The sequence below is a fragment of the Vidua chalybeata genome, chromosome 14, assembly GCF_026979565.1.
Source record: "Vidua chalybeata isolate OUT-0048 chromosome 14, bVidCha1 merged haplotype, whole genome shotgun sequence".
In the NCBI taxonomy this organism is placed as follows: Eukaryota; Metazoa; Chordata; class Aves; order Passeriformes; family Viduidae; genus Vidua; species Vidua chalybeata.
The window spans coordinates 13,336,300-13,360,816 of NC_071543.1; the positions used below are offsets into that span (position 1 = coordinate 13,336,300).

Genomic DNA, 24,517 nt, shown 5'->3' on the forward strand with positions numbered 1-24,517 from the left:
GAACCATCTCAAGTTTAGCTGAAATATTTACCTGTTTTTGCATACTGGAAATTCCAAAGTATCCTGATATACAAGACTAAAATGAAAGCGGTCTATGCAATGAATATGCCCTTACATAATTTCAAGGGATTCATTGTGAAATTTACTAATCATGTGAAATAAATGCTTATATATAGGGGTATACAGATTTAACACTCCCAACTGGACAGAATCAGATACAGGTTTAACAGCTGCAGAAGGACCCAAAAGGTAAAATGGAAGATTATCAATAACCAGTCTGCTGTACAAATAATTTTCTCTATTTAATAGCACTGCCCAGTGCCTCAGGAGCACATATCTTGTCCCTCAATGCTGGACTGGCTTCACAGATGCCAGAGCAGTCCCACTTTAACCTCCTCTGCACAGCTCAGTTCCCACTGGAATTCCAGTTCAAGCATTGGCAAAAGCTACAGACAGAAATCAGCTCTCTGCTTTACTCCTCCACGTCCGGGGGCTGCCTAACACTGACTCCTCTTCACACTCCTGCAAGCCACGACAAAAACTAACTTCAAGACAAACTCTTGCTCTCTTCTCTTATTTCACATCTGTTTTTTTCATTGTATTGTTTCTTTCTCTTGCCGTGCACTATCCCTAACACTAGCAACTTCTCTCCAGGACTTCCCTCTTTCCTGAACAGTCTGGGGGTTTTTTTGCTTGCTAGAAGCATGGCCTTGAAAACGCTTTTGTCCTCTTGTTTGCAGGCTGTGGCTATTGTTTAATTCACCCAGCCCAAACAATGCCAGCCCAGACCACAGCCTAGCACTGCGAGTCACAACGGACTCCAGACAAACCCTGTGAAAACACCATTTTGAGCTTTCTTTTGGTGCAAGGATAGCAGTTCCTTTACAGAACAGCAGCGAAAACTACTGCTTTTGCTTTTTACACTTGATGAATTTCTCATGGAAAATTTAGAGCTCATTCAAACTGTCTGTGTATTTCAGAAGGAGAGACTAGTGTTGGCATTTACCCCCAACAGGCCAGTCTCAAGTCAAACTACTCAATACAGAAAGTGCTGCAGGACACTGACAGGTCCACAGTGTGCTTAATGCAGCAAACCCTCTGTCTACAGCAGAAAAGGAGGATGCAAAATGTAAAAGGAAATAAACTGCAGATTTTCTTAAAGCTGTACAGTTCACCCAGCTAATTAAAAAATTAAGACTCTGGGACACTTCAATACATGCAATGTTAGACCCCAGCAAAGCAGCCATGAATCAGTCCCTGCCCCAAATAGCTTGAAGAATAAGTGAAAAGTGGAAAATGGGTGTAAAAAAAGCAAGCAGGAAAAAGGAGCTAAAGAGACCATATTTCTTTCTAAATTCACTACCCAGTGGCAGAAAGTCTTTTAAAGAAATGTGTGAGCAAGGTGACACTCACTGATCTGGCCTGGAGATGAGTGTCCTTGGTTTTAATGTCTAGAACACAACATACAAAAATATCGATCCACTCTGGACTGCAAAAATGTTCCTCTAAGAAGTTCTCTTGGCAAAACTAAACAGAGGATAAGGTTCGAAATTAATAAATTTTTAAAAATTCTATTAAATTATGTTCTTTAAGTATAAAGATCCCCACAGTATTTCTATATTCTTGTAGCCAAGCCTTCTTGGGCTTGGGAGAGGAATTTTAACACTTGGGAGCTTTGAAACACTTGCCCAGAGAACAAGCCACTACAATATCTATTCTCCCTCCCAAGATTCAGGTCAGTGCATTTAAACAACAGAGAGTGTCTGTAAATTAAGAGTCAGTTAAGTACTCATAAAAGAGTATTTTAGAAGTTCCCTGTGAATTATGAAGGCAAAAAAAAAAACACTGTGAGAAAAGAGAGAGGTATTCTGAGCATGGCCAGTGGTAACTGTTTTCTTCAAAGGCAACTTCAGCTGGGGATCCTTCACCTAGAAAGCAGAGGTTCCAAACTGACTGGAATATAAAAATAATTTAGATGAAAACAAATGTCAAGAAATTACATCAGCCTTCCTTAAAAGCAAAGGCTTGTGTCCCTTTATGCACAGGCATTATGCAGCATGGTGGAGGTTTTTGTCTCTTTCAAAAACAATTCTGAGCAACACTTTTTTCTTCCATGAACCACACACTCCTGAAAACTTTAGACACCAGCATCTAGAAAGGTTTTGATTATTGGACAGGCATATGCAAACACACTGAAAGCATATCATCAATTAAGATTAACCTGGTTGTAAGCTGAATAATTGGAAGCTAAATGGCACTAATTTATTTGTGGCAGACAAGAAATTTGCAGTCCCAGTTGGATTTTAAACTACCACAAGTAATCCAATAAGTCATATTCACAGAAGTCATTAAAATTGCATGGTCAGAATTTTATTTCTCAGAGTGTCCTTTCACAAGAGGACTACAAGCATCTCCAATTATTTAATCAAATTTAAAGACAACCAGCAGGTTTTGATACCCCTATTATTATAACTAACCTAGATGATTTCTTCCATTTATCTTACAGTAACCCTTCTTTCCTCTCTTATCACCTTTAAGAACTGAAAATTAATAATAGCGTATCAGTACTCCCCTGTTTTCTTTTTGAAAAACACAAGTGTATGAAGAAGCAGCAGTCCTTAATTTCAGTCACTTTTTAAGACTATGCACAGTTAGGGATAGTGTAAGCCACAGCATCTCTGGGCTGTCACTACTGGAGTTATGACCCCTGCAAGTCATTATTTACCGAACAGTTTCATCTCAATTGAAGCATGGAAGCCAAATTTATATTTTGCACTTTCAACACATGAAGAAATATGTAGAGAATGGAACACTCTACATAAGAAACTGAAAAAAATATGCTGTATATGCACATGGTTTGGGTGTTTTTTTTGTTTGTTTGCTTTTTTCTCCCTACAGCAAGGAGGCTATCTCTCCTGAATGTATTTGGAGAAATCTCAAGAATTTAAAGTTTTAAATTTGAATACAACCTTTTATAAAACACTTACAACTGGAAGTAATCTTCAGAATGCTAAGCACATCAGCATGAAATTATCCCTAACGTGTATGATTGTATTTCCCTGAACAAAAAGAAAATTAAATTAGGGCTCATAGCCATCACAATCATATTAAGTTCTCAGCCTGATTTGGGAATGTTCTCTCACCACTGAGATCTACATGAAATCCAATTTCTGTGCAGTTCTTTGCATTTATCACCTTGGCACTCTGCAAAGCAGTCTTACTACTTTCATGCAGGGAAATAAAGATGAAGCACAAAAAAACCTTAGAACTTTCTCCAAAGTTCTGAGGAGTTTCACAAATCAAGAAATTGAAGCCAGCCCCAGTGATCACCAGCTGAATGCCCCAGTGATGGGCTGCCTTTGCTCTGCAGATGGGACCTGTACCAGTCACTCACTCAAACATCACCAAGTAGGACAACAACTGAATGCTCGAGATGCTTTTCATGCAGCACTCCCACATTGTGAGAAACCTGGCAAAGAAATGGTTTCCTTGTCTTGCTGCTTCCCAGGCAAGATCTGAAGCCCACCTCTACTGACAACCACACCGCAAATCCCAAAGGCTTTCAAGGATCCAAATTCATAAGTAAATTCTTTCTTCTTCCAGCAAACAGCTCTGACACAGGTCAACTCATCAGTTGTCTGACTGACAGATGCTTCTGGATCCCAAATAACTTTCTCTAGACAGCTCTGACCATCTTCTGTTGTGGGACCAAGACTGTACCCAGGAGTTCTCTAGTACTCCTACAGGTGTTGGTACAAGCTTGTGTTCCTAATTATGCTTTAAAACTGTTATCTAGAGACCAGGTAAATCTGTGCATGTCCCTGACTACTTGCTTGAGCAATGAAGTTATACTATTAGTTATCCATCCATCCATCCTTCTTTTCATGCCAATTCTGTGTACATGCACTTGGTAAAGCTGCTGCTAAGAACTGTGGTCTGGGCAAAATGGGCAAAGCCAGACAGTGCCACTTTAATAGGGAGAAAAAACAGATTACATTGAATGAAGCTGTTGTCTTATTAAAAAACTTCCAACCAAACTGGGACCTGTAGGTCATGGAATTTATGCCTGCAGCTAGATTTGTTGGAAAAGGCACTTTATTTTGTTCCCCAAACCTGAGACAGGTTTCCCAAAAGATGATGCAGGTCTTGGAAAGGAAAATATGTATGAACAGCATTTAAATATACTGTTTTGAACAACCTTTGCAACAGCAATTCAATATGAGTGGAAATCCTGGCAACAGCACAGGAATACCAAGCTCTAGTTAAAAAATCCAAACATTTTCTACCATCCATACTATGAAAGATGGGAGTTTTCAGTATTCCAGGGAAAATTAAGACAATAAATGCAGGCTACAGCAGCTTAAATTACAGGTATTTTTCCTCTGATTACCCACACTACTCAAGGAAAACCTCACTTACTGGATAAACCACAAGTACCTGACTATTCCCCTCTTCTCACATCTTAACAAGCTCAGCAGTACTTACGGCATTAGAATAGGAACAAAAATTCCTCTTCATCCCTGAGGGATGACAGCAGCAAACATGGGATAACAAAAATGGGGTAAGCAACTGCCATCTATGCACTGCTGGTTCAATGTACAACTACAATTAATTTCTAATGTTAAGTGATGTTCAAAAACCTTAACTGCCTTCTAGTTGTGGTAGCAGATTCTGCTTTTTGTCATCCACGTAAAGGAAATAAGATTGGACAAGTGTGTCAGGGCAGAAAATTATTACAAAGGAACTGTAGAACTGGCACTGCAGGCATGAATTGGCCTGCAGAATCTCAATTACAGTTGATACTCTCTCAAAGAAGGAGAAACACCTTTTCCTTACCTCAACACTAGACCGAATTTAAGAGAATATTTTTCTTGCCAAACATACAAAACTGGAAGTTGATTACAAGTGGCACCGTGGGATTCTACGTGTGCAAGGCCTAAAAATTAACAAGCACCAACCACCCACAGAGCAAAGCAGTATCAAGAAGCTGGTCACAGAGAGCAGAAGTGAACAGAACAAGAACCCAGAAGTGTCCTTTAATAAGGACCCACAAAGGTACCTATGCAGAAGGTGACTATACAAACAGTACGTATACACAGTCTTAGCCAGGCTGCCAGAAAGAGCTGTGGTTTCTCACCAAGATTCTCTTTATTTATTGTCTTTAAATGTGAGATTCCCAGACACAAGTTCAGTGACAAACGGCCGAAGGCACACAACACTGTATTTATTTTGCATAGATGCTTCTCCAGATTGATTAAGACAGCAAAGTACACAACTGCCCGCAGAGCAGCAGAAACTGGGTCCAAGCATTCTTGTTAGCAGGTATTTTGGAACTGAGGAATCCCCCCACGCAGCCAAGTGAGCTCAGACAAGCAGGAAGTTCTATCCCTCCCCAAACACCCGAAGGGGAGCGTGGGACTGAACATCGAGGTTCCTTTGGGTGTTTTTTTTTTTTTTTCCCTACATCTTCTTCAAACAGCTGCGATATCAGACTTGGCTGCTGCTCACAACTTCTCCAAAGAGCAGCAAATACTGTGGCAAATTATCCTGCAAATTCCACCGTCAACCACTGGATTGCAAGGATGATTTCTAAACATCATTTTCTCTCTCTAGGGAGTGCTACTGACTAGAAGTCAGGAGCAGAGCTGCAGCAGCCTGTGAGCTCACAGACAGCATTGATTCACTGCACATTAGCACTGAGTTTATCTTTGAGCACATAACTGCTACAAATGCATTCTATGTACACTGAAGTTCAGATTCTGGTTCAGTGACTTCTACCCCCTCAGGGAAAACAATTCAAGGTCTAGCCTTTCCAAGATCTAGTGAGGGAGGTTGTTTTTTCAACATGATGTGCATATTACAGCATGTGCATATCTGAAGGGAGATGGAGCTGCCTGGCCCAAGGAGCATTTCCTCTCTGATTTTGGGACTAAATCTAGGTCATGACAGCTGTAACCAAATATGGGTGCCCATCCTTAGAAAAACTTAGCAGCCACCATGTAAGTGCATCCCATATGCAAAATAAAATTCAGCAGTTCTAGCAGGAAGAATAAGGTTCAGACAGACACAGCCTGCGCAGGTGAGAACTGCTATCTTTTGGGAGATCTTTATCCTTCTGGAGCACTAAACTGTCTTAATTTTGAAACAGAAACAAAAAGTAATTAAATAGCATTTCCAACACCCAACACACTGAAGAAGAATGCCAGATGAGAGTTGTGCATTCAGGACGCTTTGCCAGCACTCCTCTTTATGTAATTATACAGATACACTGAAAACAATCATGTAAGAGGCTTTCAAGAGTAGTTGCTGCACATAGTCCTAGTTAGTTCGCTTAGATCAAACCACAAGTCTTTTTTTTTTTTTTTTTTTTTTTTTTTTTGTGACTGGGATAAGTAAATGTTTATCTTTTCTAATGGCTCACCCACAAAGCTTCTGCATGGAGATGTACCACGAAATGCTGCTGCAAACACATATCGTGCATGCACAATACTCGTTGTAGAGTATATTATTAAGGGCCTTAAGAATAAATAGGCACATAAAAGACAAAGCTAAAGCAGAGCTTCTGCAGCCTTCTTATAACACCAGTTTAAAAAAAAAAAAGTGAAAAATAAAATCGGGAATTATTCAATCTTTGATTAGAATCAGTGCCAGGGGCTGTCTCTGCCTTCTGCACTCGGGACCGAACACATCGCTGGGGCAAACCCTCTGAAAGCAAGAGCCACCACAGACACCGACAAGTTGGGAGAACCGGTGAAAAACGGGCGGCTCGTGCAGCGCAGCCGCCCCGCACCGCCTCTGCCGCTGCCCACGAGCTGCGGGAGGTCCCGAGTCAGCAATCACCGCCCGGAGCTGCGGGAAAGCACGGACCGGGCGGGCAGCGGGGCCTCGGCCGGGCAGCCCCGGCGGCCTCCACTCGCGGTGCCCCTTCCCCGCCCCGGGACGGGGCCGGACGTCCAGCGGGGCGGCCGAGGGGGGAGCAGCCGGCGCCAGCCGCGCCCTTGGGCCGCCGGACCCCCCCGGCCCCCACACACCCCGTGCTACCCCTCCCTGCCCGCTCTCACCCATCTGCTCCCGCAGCCCCTTCAAGGAGGAGGAGGAGGAGGAAGCGCAGGACGGGGGCGCCGCACCGCCCTCCGCCATCTTCAGCGCCGGGCCGCGGGAGTGCCGGGCGGGCCGCGGGGCGCGGGGCGCAGTGCGCAGGCTCCGCCCGCTCCCGCCCCGCGGGCACCGGGAGCGCTCCCGCGTCCATCCGGGGCGGCCGCGGCGAGCGGCGGGCGCTGCCCCGGGCTGCGCTTCCACAGGGACGGGGCTGCTGGAGCGGGTCCGGCCAGGGGCTCGAGCCTCCTGCAAGGACCGGCGAACGAGTCCGCTGAGCGGCGGCTGAGGCAGCCGGGGCTCCAGGAGGCTCCGGGGGCACCTCACTGCCCCTGACAGGAGCGGGTAGTGAGGTGCGGCCGGTCTCGTCTGCTGGGAGAGGACCAGAGGAAACGGCCTTGAACGGCCACAGCAGAGATTGAGATTAGAAAAAAAGGAATCCACTGTTCAGGTGGTGCTGGAATAGGCTGCACAAGGAGGCGGTGCGGTCATCGTCCCTGGAGGTGTTCAGGAGATGTCTGGACCTGGCGCTGAGTGATGTGGTTTAGCATGGTGGAATTGTCAAGGTGGGAAGAGACCTTCAAGATCATCAAGTCCAGCCACCCACTCAGCGCTGGCATCACAACCACTAAACCACATCACCCAGTGCCAGATCCAGAAACCTCTTAAATATGTCTTTGGTTTAGGGGTTGAATATTTTGAATATTCTGTGAACATCTGCCAAAGGGGCCAATAGAATTGGCTGCCCCATGGGAGCCATCGTGGTCCCCAGTGGCCGGTGCTGAGGGGAGCCTGGCTCTGCTGGCCAGCTCCAGGTTGGATGGGCATGGGACAGCTCCCCAGACACCCCACATGGCAGGGGCAATTTGTGTCCCAACAACAATTGCAAATGTCATCCCAACACTGCAAGGGACTTGGAACTGGATGGTCTTTAAGATCCCTTCCAACCTAAACTAATGTGTTGTTAACCATGATTAATTGCCTCCTGTTACAGAGCTCAAGGAGAGATGCTGCTCTAGCTGGTCATCAATAAATTTGGGAATAATCTCATTTTACCTCTGAGTTTACGCTCTGAGAAGAGTGAATGTAAAGCAGCATCCATGGCCATTCCAAAGGGCAGGCACTTTGGGCCTTGTGCAGGTAACTCCCTTTGTAATCATGAACAGAAAGTTTGCCTGCCAGTGGGCCAAAAAGTTAACCCATAATTGTGATGAATGCAGAAAAAGTAGCAGTAAGATCAGGTAGTATTTCAAGAGAACAAAAAAGGAACCTTTTAAATATTCCATGTAGGGCTCCATTTTAGTTTATATATTCTGAATATTCAGACCACAGACTTGCCCTGTTCTTTGTTTCTTTTTTTTATGTTGGCTATATGTGTCTGCACAGAATCCTTTGTCTGTTGTTTCCTCTCAGTGTTAATAGAATGCCAATTATTATTAGTAGTATGTAAAACAAAAGGGCAGCTAGAGGGGAAAAATCCCCACACATTCAATGCCAAATTTCCTAGGTTTATATTTATAATATATGGTAATAACACTTTACCACTTAGCAGCCTCCATGTCCTTTATACACATGCTGAAATCAAATTTCACCATTCCACTGAGAGACATTCAGATGTTATCCTCATTTTACAGATGAGAAGACTGAGTCATTGAAATCAAAGTCTCTGGTTATGTCATGAACAAAGCAGCACAGCAAAAAAGCCTGGCCCAGGTTTCTTGATTCCTTGTTCTGTATCCATGTATTTTTCCATCTTCCTTTAATCAGCAGCTATTAGAAAATATCACTAAAATTGTTTGTATTCGTTCTCAACAGCATAAAATACAATATGTGTGGTATGAAAAAATGGTCAAACTACCTGACACAATGTAATTTTTATGTTTTGCAAGCCCCAAAAGTAATGTGTAGTTATGGGGCTACACTTTCCATATCTGTAATAATAAAGTGTTCATTAATGTTTTGAGGTGCCTCTGAATTTTTATTAGGTTACAGTTATTTTCCTTAACTTTCCCATTTAACACACTATACAATAAAAGGGGTCAGAGTCTATTTATACATTTTTGTTCCTCTGAGAAAGATGAGACAACTGGCATGGGAGCAATCACACTGAAGGAGATGCTTGCAAACAGAATGGACAACTAAAATTCGCTTTCTTTTCTTTCCATTTCAACCAACACATGTATGAGTGGTCTCGCTGCTTGCAATTTGACACGCCTGATATTCTGCACATGCAAAGCTTCAGAGTGGAAGGTATGAATTACAGGAAGGGAAATAAACCAAGTGTTGCACACTCAGGATGTTTGTGGTGGTGCAGTGGAGGCTGTAAAGTTAAAATAAAAAGGCCAAGCGCATAATACATTTATGAGAGATAAAAGGACTCTTGAGGTAGAAGTGGGGCATTGTCCCTCCCTGCTCTCCATGTATCTCCATACTGTTTGAAATCATATCTTTTATCTTTAGGCACACAGGAACTGAGCTGAGAAAATTTGCCCCAATGTGGAAAATGTGTTATCTTTTTCTCTGATGAGCAGTTTAGGAATGTTTGAGCTAATGTTGCAGCAATTGTAAAAGTAACATTTGTTATAATAATGTTATTTCCTTTTAGACCTTGTTTCTCAGATTTTCAAGTCAGTCATGCAATTACTGCTTTTGCATTTTTGGTGGAACTTCATTAAAATTTTGCCCTCACATGGCTTCAGCAGGAATTGGAATTGCCTTTCAATTTTGCAGCATTTGCAGACTTGATTGTAGTAGCTGATTTATCCTAATCCTTGAAAGACTGTCCTTTTTTTCCATGTCCCTGTGGAAAAATGAATAATTTAATTTTACAACAATTTCTTCTGTCCTTTTAGTTTTCATGTGATAGTTTCTGACATATCTTCTAAGCTGTTTCAGGCTGAATTATGATGGGTGCATATTGGCATTGTGTGCTCAGAATCAATAGAGCCCTGGCACTGCATGCAGTGTGAGATTCTAGGGGGTTATACTATCCTTTTCAATTTCAGGAATACTGAAAGTAGTTGGAATAATAGTGGCTGAAATTAGCCAGGTAGAAGCTTGCACAAGTGATGACTCAGATGCAAAAAGAAATGCTCAGAGAATACCTAAGCCACTGATAGATCTGGGGAGGGTGCCAGAGGAAGCAGCACCCACTTATAAATTTATTCCTTACCCTGTTTCCCAAAGTATCCATTGTTACACAGTATTAGATGTTGTGCTTGTCTGGACTCAGTCTGAAATCTGATATAATGGTTCAAGAAAACAGCCCCCAGATTTTCTGTGAGACTGCAGGTCCTAATGCCTTTGGTCATTGAAGTACCTAACAGTAAAATGTTCGTGTGTATTCAACTTTATTTGTGTCAGAGTCTTCCTGAGTAAGAGCTAAAACAAGAAACCAGGGAAATAAAATGTATTTTTATATTTATATCCATGTGTGAGATTTTGAAAAATTATGAACGAGTATTTCAAAATGTTCTAAGTCCAAAAGTGTAAGGCCTGTATTATGACAGATTAGAGTGGGTTTCCTGTGGTTAATGTAACTGTCGTGGCTGATGGAAGGAAAATTACTGTAGCTGCCCAATATTCTTTCCAAATGGGCTTTAACTGCACATTCTTGTTTATTGCTCTCCTGCTGGGACAAATACCTGCAAACCTTGGTGTTACTAATACATCTGTATGCTTAGGACCTCATTTCTCAGCTCTGGCTCAAGTTCACTTGTATTTATCTGGGTGAATAATTCCTTAGATGTGAAGTTATTAGACGGTATTGCCTAATAGAAGAGATACAGAATGCAGCTGTTAGTTTGTCCTTGTCCCAGTTTGTTTATCAGTTACCTGGATGATAGAATGGGAAGCATTCCTTTATCATTTGTATGCACTGCTGATATGGTAGAGTACAAGCATAGAATTCAGAATGATCCTGAAAGTTTGAGATACAGTCCAGGAGAAGATGAGGGTAAATAGGGACTGATGCAAGAGAAAGCATTTAGACAAGAACAACTCAGTGTGGAAAGGCATGGCAGAGGACAGCTTGGTAATAGCAGATGGAGCAGAAAATGATCTGGGATGTCACAAGCTGAGCATGAGTCAACAGTGGCCTGGTGTTGTGAAAAGGGAAGTGCCCCAGAGCAGGGACAGAGGGTGGGCTCTGGGACATACAGCCCCCCTCTGCTCATCAGCAGTACTGGGGAGCAGCAGGACCACCCTGGGGGTGCAGCCCAAGAAAATAAAAACCAGCTGGGGAACATCTAGAGCAAGTGAGAAGAAATAATGAGAAGGTGAATGAAGAAAATTAAAGAATTGGATTTTTTTTTTCAGTCTAATGGAGAGGTAAATGAAGGGTGATAATCTGCTTTCTTTGAAACAGAGATAGTAAAATATGATTGACATGATTTTAATCAGGGAAGATTATTTGATTTCAAGGAAAATATCATCAGGTAGGGGTAGGGAAATAATAGTGGGATAGATTTCTGGGGAAGCAGTAAAGCTCCAGCATGGGGGATCTGTGTCTGCATGGGTGTCAGCCCAGAAAGACAGGTCTGATCAGAGGGACCCCATGACCTCTTGAGCTCTGTCTCAGCTCTGTATTTCTGTGATTCTGGCACTCCTACTTGTGCCTTTTGGGACTATTGGCCAGAACAAGTGTTTTTCACTGCAAGGGCTGCAGAACTGCCTTCTAAAATTAGACAGAGTGTTCTAAGCAGTGACAAAAGATAAATGAGTTCAAGGGAAGACATGGTGGTCATGTGGCTGCTTGGTTGGCTGGCAGAAAGGGTTTGATGCTTCAGTGCCTGACACCAATTCTGTCTCTGAGATCATCCTTTCTGTGAAATAGTATAGTAAGGGCAGGAGACCAATTTACACAGAAAGCAGTTAAGAGAGAAAGAACATGCACATGTAACATATGGAAATAGATCCTCTGCTCTCCTATCTGCCATCCTGTGCCTGCCCACCAGTTCTCACTTCATAGAATTACACCTATGTGTTGTCTTAGAAAACATATTCCCATACAAACTTAAGTGCTTGCAGGGGTCAAAATAGGGATAAGTAAGTCTGTTCTCACCATCTATCATCTTTCCAGTGTTTATTTACCTACTTATTTATTCTGTGGCTTTCCATCCAGCATAAGCTCTCTCTGAGGCTGGCAGTTGCTGTATTGTGTATATGTATGGGTGTGTCTGGGAGGTTGAGCACACTGAAGACAGTAAACAAATAATAGTAGATTATAAAAGTTAAACTCTTAGGCCACTTCTTGTGACACTTCTTGGGACAGTAGCTGCCTTACAGTGTGTGTCAAAACTGCATCTGTTCAACCAAACTGAGATGCTCTGTGCTCAAGTTCTCGCTGCATGTGTCATCACTGGCTATTTATTTGTGTTGCCACATGGTCTGGGAGCCTGCAGGAATAATGGGTAAACACAGACCACAGTAGGCTGCTCCCTACCCCAAACCTTGTCCTGAATTTCCTAAGGAGCTATAGAGCAGCTGGATAATTTTTAAAATAACTTCCATACTTGTTTCCCTCCTGCCCTGCTCTGATTTGGAGCAGAACATTCCCCAAAGGAAAGACTAAGGGGAATCAGTTCAGTCAATTTTCTTAAGGTACAAATCCCATCACACTGAGTCATTGTACAAATTCAGCACTGGCTGTGAAGATTCCAGCATCTCCCTTTGCCTACAGAACAGTGTGGTAATTATTATTGAATCATTTTAAATTATCCAGAATTTCGATGTGATTACCATCAATGGCACTAGGTAATATGATTTCAACAAGCTAAACACTGATATGGTAATCCTTATCACTTCTAATGCCAAACAATTTAATCTTATCACCATGTGCTGATGAGATAATATATTTCAGTAGGGCTTTTTATGAATATTTTATTATCCCAAGTGGTGTTGAGATAAATCACTGATGTGAGTTACAGTGTTTTGTTAGCAGTACTGTGCATCTGACTGAAAGGACATTTTTTTGAAGACTCTGAAAAGACTTCTCAAATCTATGTAATGATCTAAAAATCCAACTGATTGATCCCTGCCTAGAAGTGAGCACTTATGGGAAATATGAGAATACAGAATAATTTTTCAGTTGTTTGAGCATGAAAATATTTCTAAGTAACTTAGCACTGCTTAGATGTTTTTCTTTGTAACAGTTTGAAGGTCGCTGCTTTTGAAAGATCAGTTGTCCAGGAAGTCTCCTGGACAAAAAGAAGAAAAGCCAGTCATGCAAATTTTGTTCTGTGCAGAGCTCCTTGGCAGAGAACAGGAGAGTCCCTGGTAACTGCCTCACTGCGTTTGGAAAAAGCAAGAATAAAGAGCAGGTTGTAGTGATGATAGGGAAGATTCTTAGTGCAAGGACAGAAACCTGGTCTGGAGTATTTGCTTCCCTAAGCTGATGTAAGATATTTGCTTGGGGTTTGAAGAGTGGCTCTTCCTGCAGTAAGAACGAGATTTGTAAGGAGCAGTTCCCATTTCCCAGACTCTGTGCAGACTTTTTGCTTCAGACTGCCACCTGCTCTCCCTACATTTCCTGGCAGGCCTGGATTTAACAGCCTCACTACATTGTCTGGATTCCCTGCAGAGGTTTGGTACAGGCAATGTCCTGCCTTTGGCCAGCCATTCCCATTCTAAAGGAGAGTGAACTCGAGCCAAGGAGAACCCTGGAAATGATGGTTACACTGTCCCGCTCACAAAGGAAGAGAGAACAAAGAAATGGCTTTTCAGCAGCAGCAACAAAAATCCACCAAAAATCTAATATTGATTTTATGAATGCGCTTGATATCTGGAGCTAATTTAATCCAAATTTTAATGTTCTGCAGTATTTTGGCATTTACCTACCTGAAAATCCCTCCTTTATCCCAATGCCTTCTAGCTGCTGTTCCAAGCAGCTTGTAAGGGGAGTGGACACTAACAAGTTGTGTTTTAGGATGACTTCCTCCAGTTTGCTTTCCTCTCTCCCCAGGGTCAAAGTTGCTCTTGGTGTGGGATGGATGCTGTTGGAGCTGCACCATAAATGCCCAAATGTGAGTCTGGCACAGGGAAGTGCTGGCTGCATTCACCCTGCTGAGAAGCTGTGGTTTCATTTCTCACCTGGAAGTAACAACCAGTTACTCCCAGGTGTTAATTCTGCTGTTGAATTTGCCTCTCCCCATTTCAATTAATCCAGTCTTACCAAGTTCAATATGGAGTAAATCTACGGGTCCTATTCAGCAGCATCAAGAAAAATCTTCAGCTCTTGGATTACTTAATCAGTTTTAGAAGAGAAATGTCATACTGAAATAATGTTTAGACAAACAGCAATGTTTCTTTCTGTAAAAAAATGTATTTGGAGAAGAGCTTTAGCAGTGTGGTTGCTACTGAACTCTACGGTGTTTTGGCTTGGAGTTTGCTGCCTTGGCAATTCCCACTGGCTCCTTACATGGCTTGCAAAGACCCTGGTCTCACAGGCTGCTTCACCATAGACCCTACCTTGTCCTCCCATGAAATGGGCCCTCTGCTCCTGCCCAGCTGAATGAACTGAAGTGGGATTCTGCAGGGACAGCAGGAGGCCCCTGCCACGGTTTGGGACTGTAGCACTGTGAAGCTCCTGTATTCCAGCACAGGAAGAGGGTGAGGAGATAAATGACTCCAGTGTTTGTTTGTTTGTTTTGCCTAAAGAAGGTTCTTTGTAAGCATATTCCACATGATAATTCTTCTAGCCACGTAAATAGATCCCTTGTGTCTGAATTTAAGTCTCTGTATATTGTTCCTTGTGCAATGGCTTAGAAATACTTTGGAGGCATTATCTGGGAGCTTTTATGGCTTCTCTCACATATTTCCTCTGCCTCCCTGCTCCTACACATCCATGCACACATAGTGAGAGATGCAGGGTCAGATTCTGATCAGACTTCTGCTCAAATTACACACACAAAACTCTCTTTTTTCACTTTTTTATTTTCTGAATTCCACCCATAAATCACTTTTGAACCCACTAGGCAGCTCCTTATAAACACTAGCCCAACAAGAGCTGTGCTACTGAGGACCTCAGACTCCAGAAGGAGAGATAACTGGCCAGATTTGGAGCTGAGATCCTTAAAACACAAGCACCAGCCCATCTGTGGCCAGTTTCCCTGCCTGGTGAGGCTGTTTTGTGAAGTTGTTACCACAGAATCACAGCAGTGCCATTTATTCTTGACACTGTGGATGGCATTGCAGGGACAGCCCTAACAAATCACTTGCATCACCAGCAGGTTTTCCATTTGGGTTGGTCTTCATAAAAAGCTCTGACTGGTGGCATGGAGCAGGAAGAGAAAGACCAGATGTTTCTCCTTGAGCATATTCTGATTGTGTCTCCCTCAAAAGTTAACCATTCCATGGTTCCTTTGGCTTCATGTTTTATTTAATGTCGGTTGTGAAGTCTTCAAGAGTAAAGTCTAAGATAGCATTTTCTAGCTTTTCTAGCAGAACACATTTCAAAATGTGGCTGTGAGCTGCAAAAGAATTGGGCTTTACACCAGAGAAAAAGGACACGTTCTCCACTTAAGAAAATTAATTAATCAAAATTACTATTATAAAATGATCAGTTTTTAAGGGGCAGGTAACAAGAGATTCCTGCATGGACTGTGTGAAGGTGACTGATGTGAGGCTGGCTATCTGTGTGAGTCTTTTCTGTGGTATGTGGAGTTTTGGAAGTCAGAGACACAAATCATGCAGATGCTAAAAGTCAGGCAGTGGCACTCTGCCTGCAGAGCCAGTTGTTACCCAGCCCCTCCAAAGCAATCAGGGATGTGCTCTGCAATTAGACCCCAGTGTAGCTGTCAGTAATGAGCACTGGCTCTGTTCCTGGAGCACTGTGAGTGTAAAATAATAGGTAAGTTTGCCATGATGAGTATCATGTTGCTATGGGCAGCAACAAGAAGGATTGTAGCCCTCCATGAAATCCATTCTGTCCAGTCTGGTGCCTTCTAGATCTACATTTATTTACATCTTTGGCAAGGACACAGATTTTTTCCTTCTAGAAATTTAAGGGCCAAACTAGCAAGACATGTAAATATTTCTGAAATAAATGAGATGTAGCATAGCATATAGGAATTTTTTAGATATATTTTGTGGCAATGCTAGGTGATAATTTATATTGTGTCCTGAAGAACCCTCCAGAGGGTAATTCCCTTCCTAACCCCTGCACAGTGAACCAGGCACAGCAGCCACCAGCCACCTGAAAACCCAGCAAAACAGCTTCAGTCAAGCACTGAGCACATGCTCTATGAGCTTTTCAAAGCCTTCAGTCTTGGTATTCTCCAACCCACATTCAGCTAACAGAAACCTCTAGGTTTCTTGTTTTCTGGGAGTTAATGGCTTTCAGTATGACTGCTAATTAGCAGGTCACAGCATTGCTAATAGAGTTTCCACTGGTTTCTTTGCCACGACTTTGGCTTTCACGTGTGAAGGTTTCTGTCTCAAGTCAGCAGTGGTGAGCCCTGAGTGTTTTGAAATCCTGTGGTGAGTGGCCTGGTATAAATGGCTGTGAGCACTGTGTGATGATACCCACGTGTGCATAAAGTGGGCTGCAAGCGTGTTGTTGAGGTTGAATGGTTTGTTCAGTGAAGAAGAAAAAAGGAGAGAAGTTTGAAGAGCCCTGGAAATTCTCCTTTGCCTAACTATGGTGATGCAGCACCTGCTTTGGAATCCGAGATTCCCACCTCCAAGATGTTTTACCCTGGATCAAAGCTGGTGGCTGTCACAGGAGCCCTTTGAAGCTTGTTCTGCTACAGGAAATGAAAAAGAAAGGAGCAGCCAGTGCCTCAGCAGGGCTGAGCATGAGGTGTTGGCTTTCCACCAGCAATACTGGCTCTTCTTCTTACTGTGACAACAACCTGCTCAGCCTACCAGGGCTGGAGCCTTGTCTTTTCTCAGGCAATTCCTGGGGGCAGGATTTTCAGCCAACCTGCACCCCAGTGCTCAAGGGGGTATCGAGGCTGTGTAACTTGTGTGAAAAGAAGTTGTGACAAGTCCTGCCATGGCAGCACTTCAGCTGTACAAATTCAGCTGGTGAGTGGGTGGGGGAGTGGATGGAGGTGGGGGTTTTCCATCTGAAGTTTCATTTAAATACTGACATTTGCCAGTTATTACTGTACTGTGGCATCTGAGCAAACTCAAATATTTTGCCTTTCCACACCTGAAAAAGTAACTACTGTAGTTCAGACCTCAGGGTAGAAAGTGTTGGCTGCTACTTATTTTTCAGTGCTAGTTCCTTATCTGCTTAAAAATGCTGCCATGAACCTCAATTAGTCAGTGCTTATACAGTGCTTTGAAATTATAAGACACTATCTACCTTTTAAGTATTATAATGTTTCTATAATATATTCTAACAAGTACATGCTTCAGTACACAGCTGCACACTCAGCGGTAGGCCAGAAATGCTTCCTAAGGGAAATAATCCAGGAGTTTCTGTCCCCATGGCACAAGGAAATCTTCAGCATTTAAAATTTATAGTGTGTGTACCTTCAGAGCATGGATAGACCAGCTAAGAAAAAGAGAGTACAAACAGCTGCTTAAAAACCCCAATATTTGGTGCAGTGCAAAACCTCTGCACAATCTGATCACAGAGTAGAGCAGGGCTGGAGGCGGATGGAGCAGGTGTAGCACCATTGATTTCCAATTATTTCCTCCAGTATTCAGCCCAGGAGCTCCTGGTTGCCAAAAGTCTGCTGTGCACACTACAGATGTTCTTTTATTTTGATGCATTGGAGATAAAGATGAATCTGACTTCCTCATTTTGCTCTTCAGCCAGTGCTGCCAGTGGTGAATTAAATGCCTTGCTAAATTAATAAGTCATAATGTTTTTGGGCTGGGGCCAGGGAGCTGTCAGTGTGTGCTCTGCACGTGAGCATGGCAGATATGTTATCCTGGGGATAGAGTGACAGCTCCAAGGGCTGCAGTGAAATGAAATCTGGAGGGGACACGGGGCAGCCAGCCGGGCCATCTGCAGGAAGCAGCACCCAAAAAGGTGACTGGCTCTCTTGGGTAACCCCCAGCAGCTTCAAAAATGCAAGGCACCCAGCCTGGTTGTATGTGGCAGCTTACATTTGGCAAATTTGAGAGCTGTGACTGTGGCACTGAAGTTTTACAGTGATGGAAAATGGTTAGGAATGTGGATATTTAGTTTCTGTGTTTTGTCCACTTTAGTCCAGGGTCTTTCCCTGGCTCACCAGATCAGCGTGGGGTGTGGATTAGCCAGAGCTGTCACAGAACAGGGCTCTCTGGCATGGTCTTGGCACGAGGCTTTGCAGACCTCACTGCTCAAAGGGTGCCCTGGCTGTGCAGCACCAGCCCTTTGGTGTTTCTGTCTCTGAAGTCAGCAGAAAAATGACCCTGTGAGAGCGGTCTGAGGGCACAGCAGCAGCTCAGACAAGTTGGGAGCATGGGATGGGACATGGGCAGGACTGCAGGGCTGGGACAGGGGTCTGGTTAGTGACACCCCAGCCAAGCTCTTGGCTTGCTTCAGCTGTAATCCCACACTCACCCGTGCCACTGGCTCCTGTCCAGTCCTCACCCCGCCTGGGGCTATCCATGCCTCACACCTCAGCTCCCTCCACCATCCCAGAGACAACGAGGATGGATGGGTGACCCACTGACCAGCTGGAGCATGGGCTCACAGAGCTGCAGAGAGGCCGTGTGCAGCCACAGAGGGTCTGCACAGCAGCAGCCCATCTTTTAGGAGTTCAAAATAGCTTTGAAATAACAAACATGTCAGAACCAAATGCTTGGTGCCACCTGCAGAAATAAAAGGAGAACTACTCATGCCTGTTTGCTGCTTTTCTGACAAACAGCTGCAGAGAGAAGGGGTACAAGCACAAAGCTGTCCTCTACATTCAGATTTCATCCTTCTTTCATGGACTATTTTCCTTAAAAGCCTCTGATGCAGTACAGCCCTTCATAAATCATCCACTTGAACACACTGCAGAGTTGAACACTAGAAATGAAATAAGATGCAAGCCTGTGTGGAGTGACTAAATGTAGGATACAGCACAGAAGGATGCTATGTAATATCTGATCTGGAATTTGGCTCCAGTGTGCTGTGGCAGAACAGATTAAATCGGGATTTATGAATTCTTTATGTGAGGAGGAGGGTGCATTGACTGCAGACTTAGTTATAGATGGTGGTTTACTTACCACTGGGATCTTGGAAATTAAATAAAAAGACCAATTACCACCTATTTCTGTAATGAGAGGTGAGGGTGGATGTTTCTCTTTGGTTTCCCAGCCAAAACAATGGGCTGCATGTCAAAGCTTGTACTTGCAAAGGCAGAGGGTAGAGGATTTGGGTGCTTTGTGTGTCAGTGAGAAAAGGAGTCATCTCATGGACTCCTGAAATAACAGGAGGAGAGACTTGGGTGTAATGACCCTGGTTTGGAAATGGTGAATAGAGCTGCTTGGTGCTCTTCTGTGTTCAAGGAAACAAGGTTCAGCATCATTAAAATTCTAACTTTTTTCTTCAGCCTCTCTTCCCAGTGGGAACAATCTAGTGAGGCCCTGGTTAATACCTGCTATAAATCAGCTGAACATTCACTTTTCTGACTCGAGCACGGTCCCCACCCCTTCAATTATCACTCCTTCTCATGTACAAACATTAAAGCAAAACTCAATTAGAAGTGAGCTAGAATTAAAAACCTGGGCACAATTAAAAACTTGCTTGTTCCCAAATGCCCTGAGCAGGGCAGGTGGGACATTCTGAGGGGCTGCAAAGGTACATCCTGCAGCAGGGGTCAGATCCAGGTTTGGATTTAAGCATTTCCTGCGCTCCAGGAATTCCAGACACACTTTTGGCCATGGCTTGTTTCTGCCCAGAGCAGTGACAGGCTGGATGGGGTGCTCCTGGCAGAGAGGCTTCCTTGGCCTTCTCTGAGGATGGGTTAGACCCAGGACCTGCACAGGGGGGGATTCTGGCAGCATGGATGGCCATGGCATAAATGCCACTGGCTGTCAGGTGTGGCTTTTCTTCTTTCAGAAAGGACATTCTGCTGGATGTGTGTTGGGAAGTCTCATATTTAAGCCTTATTCTCCATAGTCTGAGCAAGGTGCTTGCCCTGAAGTGGGACAAGTACACTTTTTCCTTAAAACAATGCTAAATCCCAAACTTCTCCTTTACCTAAAACCATGTTTGGGTTTTTGGTTTTTTTGTTTGTTTTTTGTTGTTTTGTTGGTTTTCCTGTTCTGTTTGTTTGTTGTTTTGTTGGGTTTTTGTTGTTGTTTGTTTGTTTGTTTGTGGGTTGTTCCCCCCCCCCCCCAAATGATTTTGGTTGGCACAGCACATCTTGTTCCACTGACTTACAGGGTCTGGGCTTTCACATCCTGGAAATCTGCTATCTCTGTACAGTGAAAAAATCAAATCATATTAGAACAGTTCTGGGTGATAGTTAATGCCAACTAGTGTAGAAGAGTATATTGGAAACCAGCATATACAATATTTATATGTGTGTATATAGATTTTGGCTATAGGATTGGCTATTAGGGAAATTTTTTTCACTGCAGGGGTTGTCAGACACCAGAAGGGGCTGCCCAGGGCAGTGGTGGAATCACCATCCCTGGAGCTCTTAAAAATGTGTGAATATGGCACTTGGAGACATGGATTAGTGATGAACTAGGCAGTGCAGGGTTAACAGCTGGACCAGTCTTAGAGGTCTTTTCCAACCTTAAAAATTCCAACCTCTATGATTCTCTGATATCCTCCAGGCATCTGGTGAAAATGAAAAGGTGGCAAAAAGCTTTCATCCCTTAAGTCTGTTTTTCCTATTGACAAGATTGTTTATGTCAATATTATTTCAGTAATATTTCAAAACAGAAACCTGAATCATATTGAAGCAGTTTATATCTTCATTAAGATGGGGATTTTTTTAGGACCAGTAAAATGCAACTTTTCTCTTGCCTCAAGACTCAATAATTATACAACTGGAAATGGAAATTATTCTGAGAAAGGACATAAAGAGAACTTTGGGGTGGTGGTATCAATTTTACGAATACACTGTGAAATCCTGTTGCTATTTTTAACAGCCTGCCTCAGCTAAGAAAGGAAAAATATCAGAAGATGTAGAAAATGTTAAGAGGAAGTACTGCAGAGTGAACCCAGAGGATTGCTCAGAGAGGAAATGACTCAGGCAGTTGCTAAGTAAAGGCAGCTGCCTATTTACAGAGGAATTCAAAGAGTTAAAGGAGAAATTCCCAAACAGAATATCCTCAGCAGAGTGTGGATGGCATGAGGATGCACTTAGAATAAACGTGTCTGAATGAAACCACAGAATTGCCTGAGGTTTGCCATGAGGGGCAGGGATAAAACAGCCACAGCCATGGGCAGGAATCAGAAGGCACAGGACAAACCCTTCCAGCCTCAGCAGGCACTGTTGTGCCGTGGTGTGGGTGAAGGAATCCCTCTGGCAGCCAGGACATGAGCCCTGCCCATGGCCAGCCCCTTTTCCCAGCAGGATGGTGAGGATGGGTTGAGACTTGTAGACCAGAACTGCTCTGGCCTTCATCCTTCCATCCTTCAGCAGGCTCCCATCTTCCTTTATCTCCCTTTGAAGGCCACTTGCAAGGCCAGTCTGGAGGACCTTGAGGTGGGGAAGGCATGGCTGCTTTTTCCAGCTTGTGCAACGGGGACTCACTGGGATCTGCTGGCAGTTTGTGTGAGTGCTGCATGCTCTCTGCATGAGAGGTGCACCAGCATCCCCAGCATCTTCAAGGCAGGCCACAGGGCAGCCTTTCAATCTCCCAGGATCTACCTCTGCATAGCTCCTTTTCCTTTTCTTCCCACCAGATACGAGTGGTCAACTGGAACAGAGAGAAAACAAAAGCCCTGCCTCCCGTTCACATCCAGTACCTGTAATTAATGAGCAAAATAACTTCCCTCTTAGCAAGACATCAAGGAAAAAGACTCCCAGCATTGCTCATTAATAAAATAAAAGCTTGTGATAAATCACAGCCTGCAAGATGTGTTACAGAGAATGTATCTCAGCAGCTGTTTGGGGGAAGCAAAGGCTGCTGTGACAGGTCAGGGTCCTCTCGGTGGTGACAGTCCCTGTGGTTTGGGTCCCTGACTGCACAAGGTCTAGTGCGAGGGAGCAATTTCTGTCCACTTCAGGGAGCAATGAGTCTCAGCCTGTCGTGTGTAACTGCAAAGCTTCTCCACAGTTGTTGTTCATGTCTATGAAAATGTTATCATCGCTTTAAGAAGCTCCCCAGCCACAGGGAATGAGAAAAGCCGTGGTGATGTGACACACCAAATTCAAGCTGTGGGAAAAATCTCAGCTATGGCACTTCTCTATTTGAGTTTCTGTGTGCTGGGGGTTAGGTTTTTACAGGGAATTTCTTCGCATTTGTTGTCAGGGAGCTGGAAAATAGCGACCAAGAGACAAAAGACGAAGCCGAGTCCCTTGACATACCCTTGAAACGCTTCTGGGGGAGAGTGGGGAGCGGGGTTGTTTTGGCAGTTTCTTAACCGGGGCTGGTCACTCTTTGCCCGGCTCCAGAGGGGAGACTGTTGGGGTTTGGGCGCTGGATTTCTGCTGCTCGGGGAGAACGCGGCGCTGCCAGCGCTGCTCCCGGGCCCGGCGGAGGCAGCGGCGGCCACGGACAGCGCCGGCTCCGGCTCGCAGTGCCGGGGGCTTCCCTCCGGGCGGCAGCACCGAGCGTAGTGAGGTAAACAGTGTGAATAGTGCAAAAAGTGCAAAAAAACGTACAAAGTGTACAGAGCGTAAAAGCGCGGCGCTTGTCAGGGCCCTGCCGGGCTCACGCTCCCATTCCGGGGCTGCAGCGCCGCCTTTGACGGGCAGGGGGCGCCCGCGAGGCGCTCGAGTGGCGGCGCACGCGCATTCCGCGGGCGCAGCGCCGCCTCTGGCCCGCAGTACCGCGGGCGGCCACCAGGCGGCAGCAGCGACCCAAGAGCCGAGCCCTGCAGGGCCCCAAAACCGCGGAACGCGCGCAGCCGCCCCTGCTGCCTCCGCAGAAATGGTGTTTTCTCCCGTTTTCAAGCCCTTTATTGCTTCCTTTGTATAATTTATATGTACAAAAGCTGCATGTGTATTTTCAAGCCCCTATTGTATCTGTGTTTGTAGGACCAAAACAAAAAATGCGCCCCAGAGACATAAAGATTCTAAGAAGCGTGAGCAGAGGAGCAGAGATGCCGCCAGGCCCCTCACTGGGGCCCGGCAGGAACAGGAGGCCATTGTCCGCTTCTCTTTGGGCATCACCGCCTGCCCAGGGCTCCTCACAGCCCCTCGCCCACTGCAAAGGGACAGCAGGGGTGGCTGATCAGTATCGAAGCAGTGCGACCCCCCTGCGCCGGGAATAGCGCGCTTTGACTCTATGCTGCAGAAGGTTGAATAAATTGCTTTTATTAAGCTAAATTATATTACATTAATACTATACTACACTATACTAGAACTATATCATACTAAAAAGATACTAAAGAAAACCCCGTGACTGTCTCCAGACAGTGAGGACACAGCTTTGACCCAGCTGGCTAATCAATCTAAACAACCTTCACCAGCGTCCAATTAACAAATCACGCTTTGCTAAACAATCTCCATAACACATTCCACATGTGCCAAACAACAGGAGTGGTGAATAGAGATAAGAATTGTTCTCTTCTATCTCTGAGCTTTCTCACAACTTCCCAGGAAAAGTCTTGGGAGAGAGAACCACGTCTCTCTCTGTTCAGAGAATGTGAATAGCACAGATTTATTCTGAATAAACCAAGGGCTTATTCTGTCATGCTTGTGACAAGTTCCTCCAGCAGGTTCCTTTGCCTGGGGGGTCCTGCTGCTGCCCCTGCCCACGGGACACCTCCGGGGCTCTTTGTGGAGCAGCTCTGGTCAGTCTGGAGGGAACTGACTGATGGTCAGCTCCTGGAGCAATGGGCGGCTGGACAGAGGTGGAGAGCACCAGGAGCGAGCCCGTGGTGAGGGAAGGGAGGAGGAAGAGAGGAAGGGGAAGGGGAAACCGAAACCAGCTTGGTGGTGGGGTTGTACAGGGACAGCACAAGGCTGGGAATGGGACAGAGACAAACAGAAAACACAGGGACAAGGAAAAGTAGAGAGGAACAGCAGGTGAGGGGGAAAAGGGAGCAGGACAGAGATAAAGAACCTTAAAGAATCATTTAGGTTGGAAAAGAGCTTAGAGATCACCAAAGTCCAACCATTAACCCAGCACTGCTAAGTCCACCACTAAACCACTTCACCTGAATAGAGTGAAGAGGAGAAGTTAAGAGTAAGGCTAGTTGGAGTAAAGCCTGAAGAGCACAATAATAATTTTAAAGTGTTTTAAAGGGTGGAACAAGCTTTGGTGCTTTTTTTTTTTTCCTTGAAACAGATTAGATTATTTTTAATGTTACACTTTAATATTAGATTTAGGAAGATCCAGGGATTTGAAGCTCATTTTATGGCAGAATCTT

At 44.4% G+C, this 24,517-nt stretch overlaps 1 protein-coding gene and 1 long non-coding RNA gene across 2 annotated transcripts in view; one reads left to right on the forward strand and one right to left on the reverse strand.

Annotated features, from left to right (window-relative positions):
- The window catches only part of MAP7D3 (MAP7 domain containing 3), a 43,540-nt gene extending 36,363 nt beyond the window's left edge, over positions 1-7,177 (reverse strand). The window contains exon 1 of the mRNA XM_053955526.1: positions 7,062-7,177. Coding sequence (XP_053811501.1) covers positions 7,062-7,140 — 79 coding nt within the window. The 5' untranslated portion in view covers positions 7,141-7,177. The remainder of the gene's footprint in view (positions 1-7,061) is intronic.
- An 81-nt stretch (positions 7,178-7,258) lies between these two features.
- On the forward strand, positions 7,259-9,055 carry LOC128795338 (uncharacterized). The gene is made up of 3 exons (XR_008433489.1): positions 7,259-7,448; positions 8,090-8,235; positions 8,730-9,055. It is a non-coding gene; the product is annotated as an uncharacterized LOC128795338 (long non-coding RNA).
- The last annotated feature ends 15,462 nt before the right edge of the window (positions 9,056-24,517 follow it).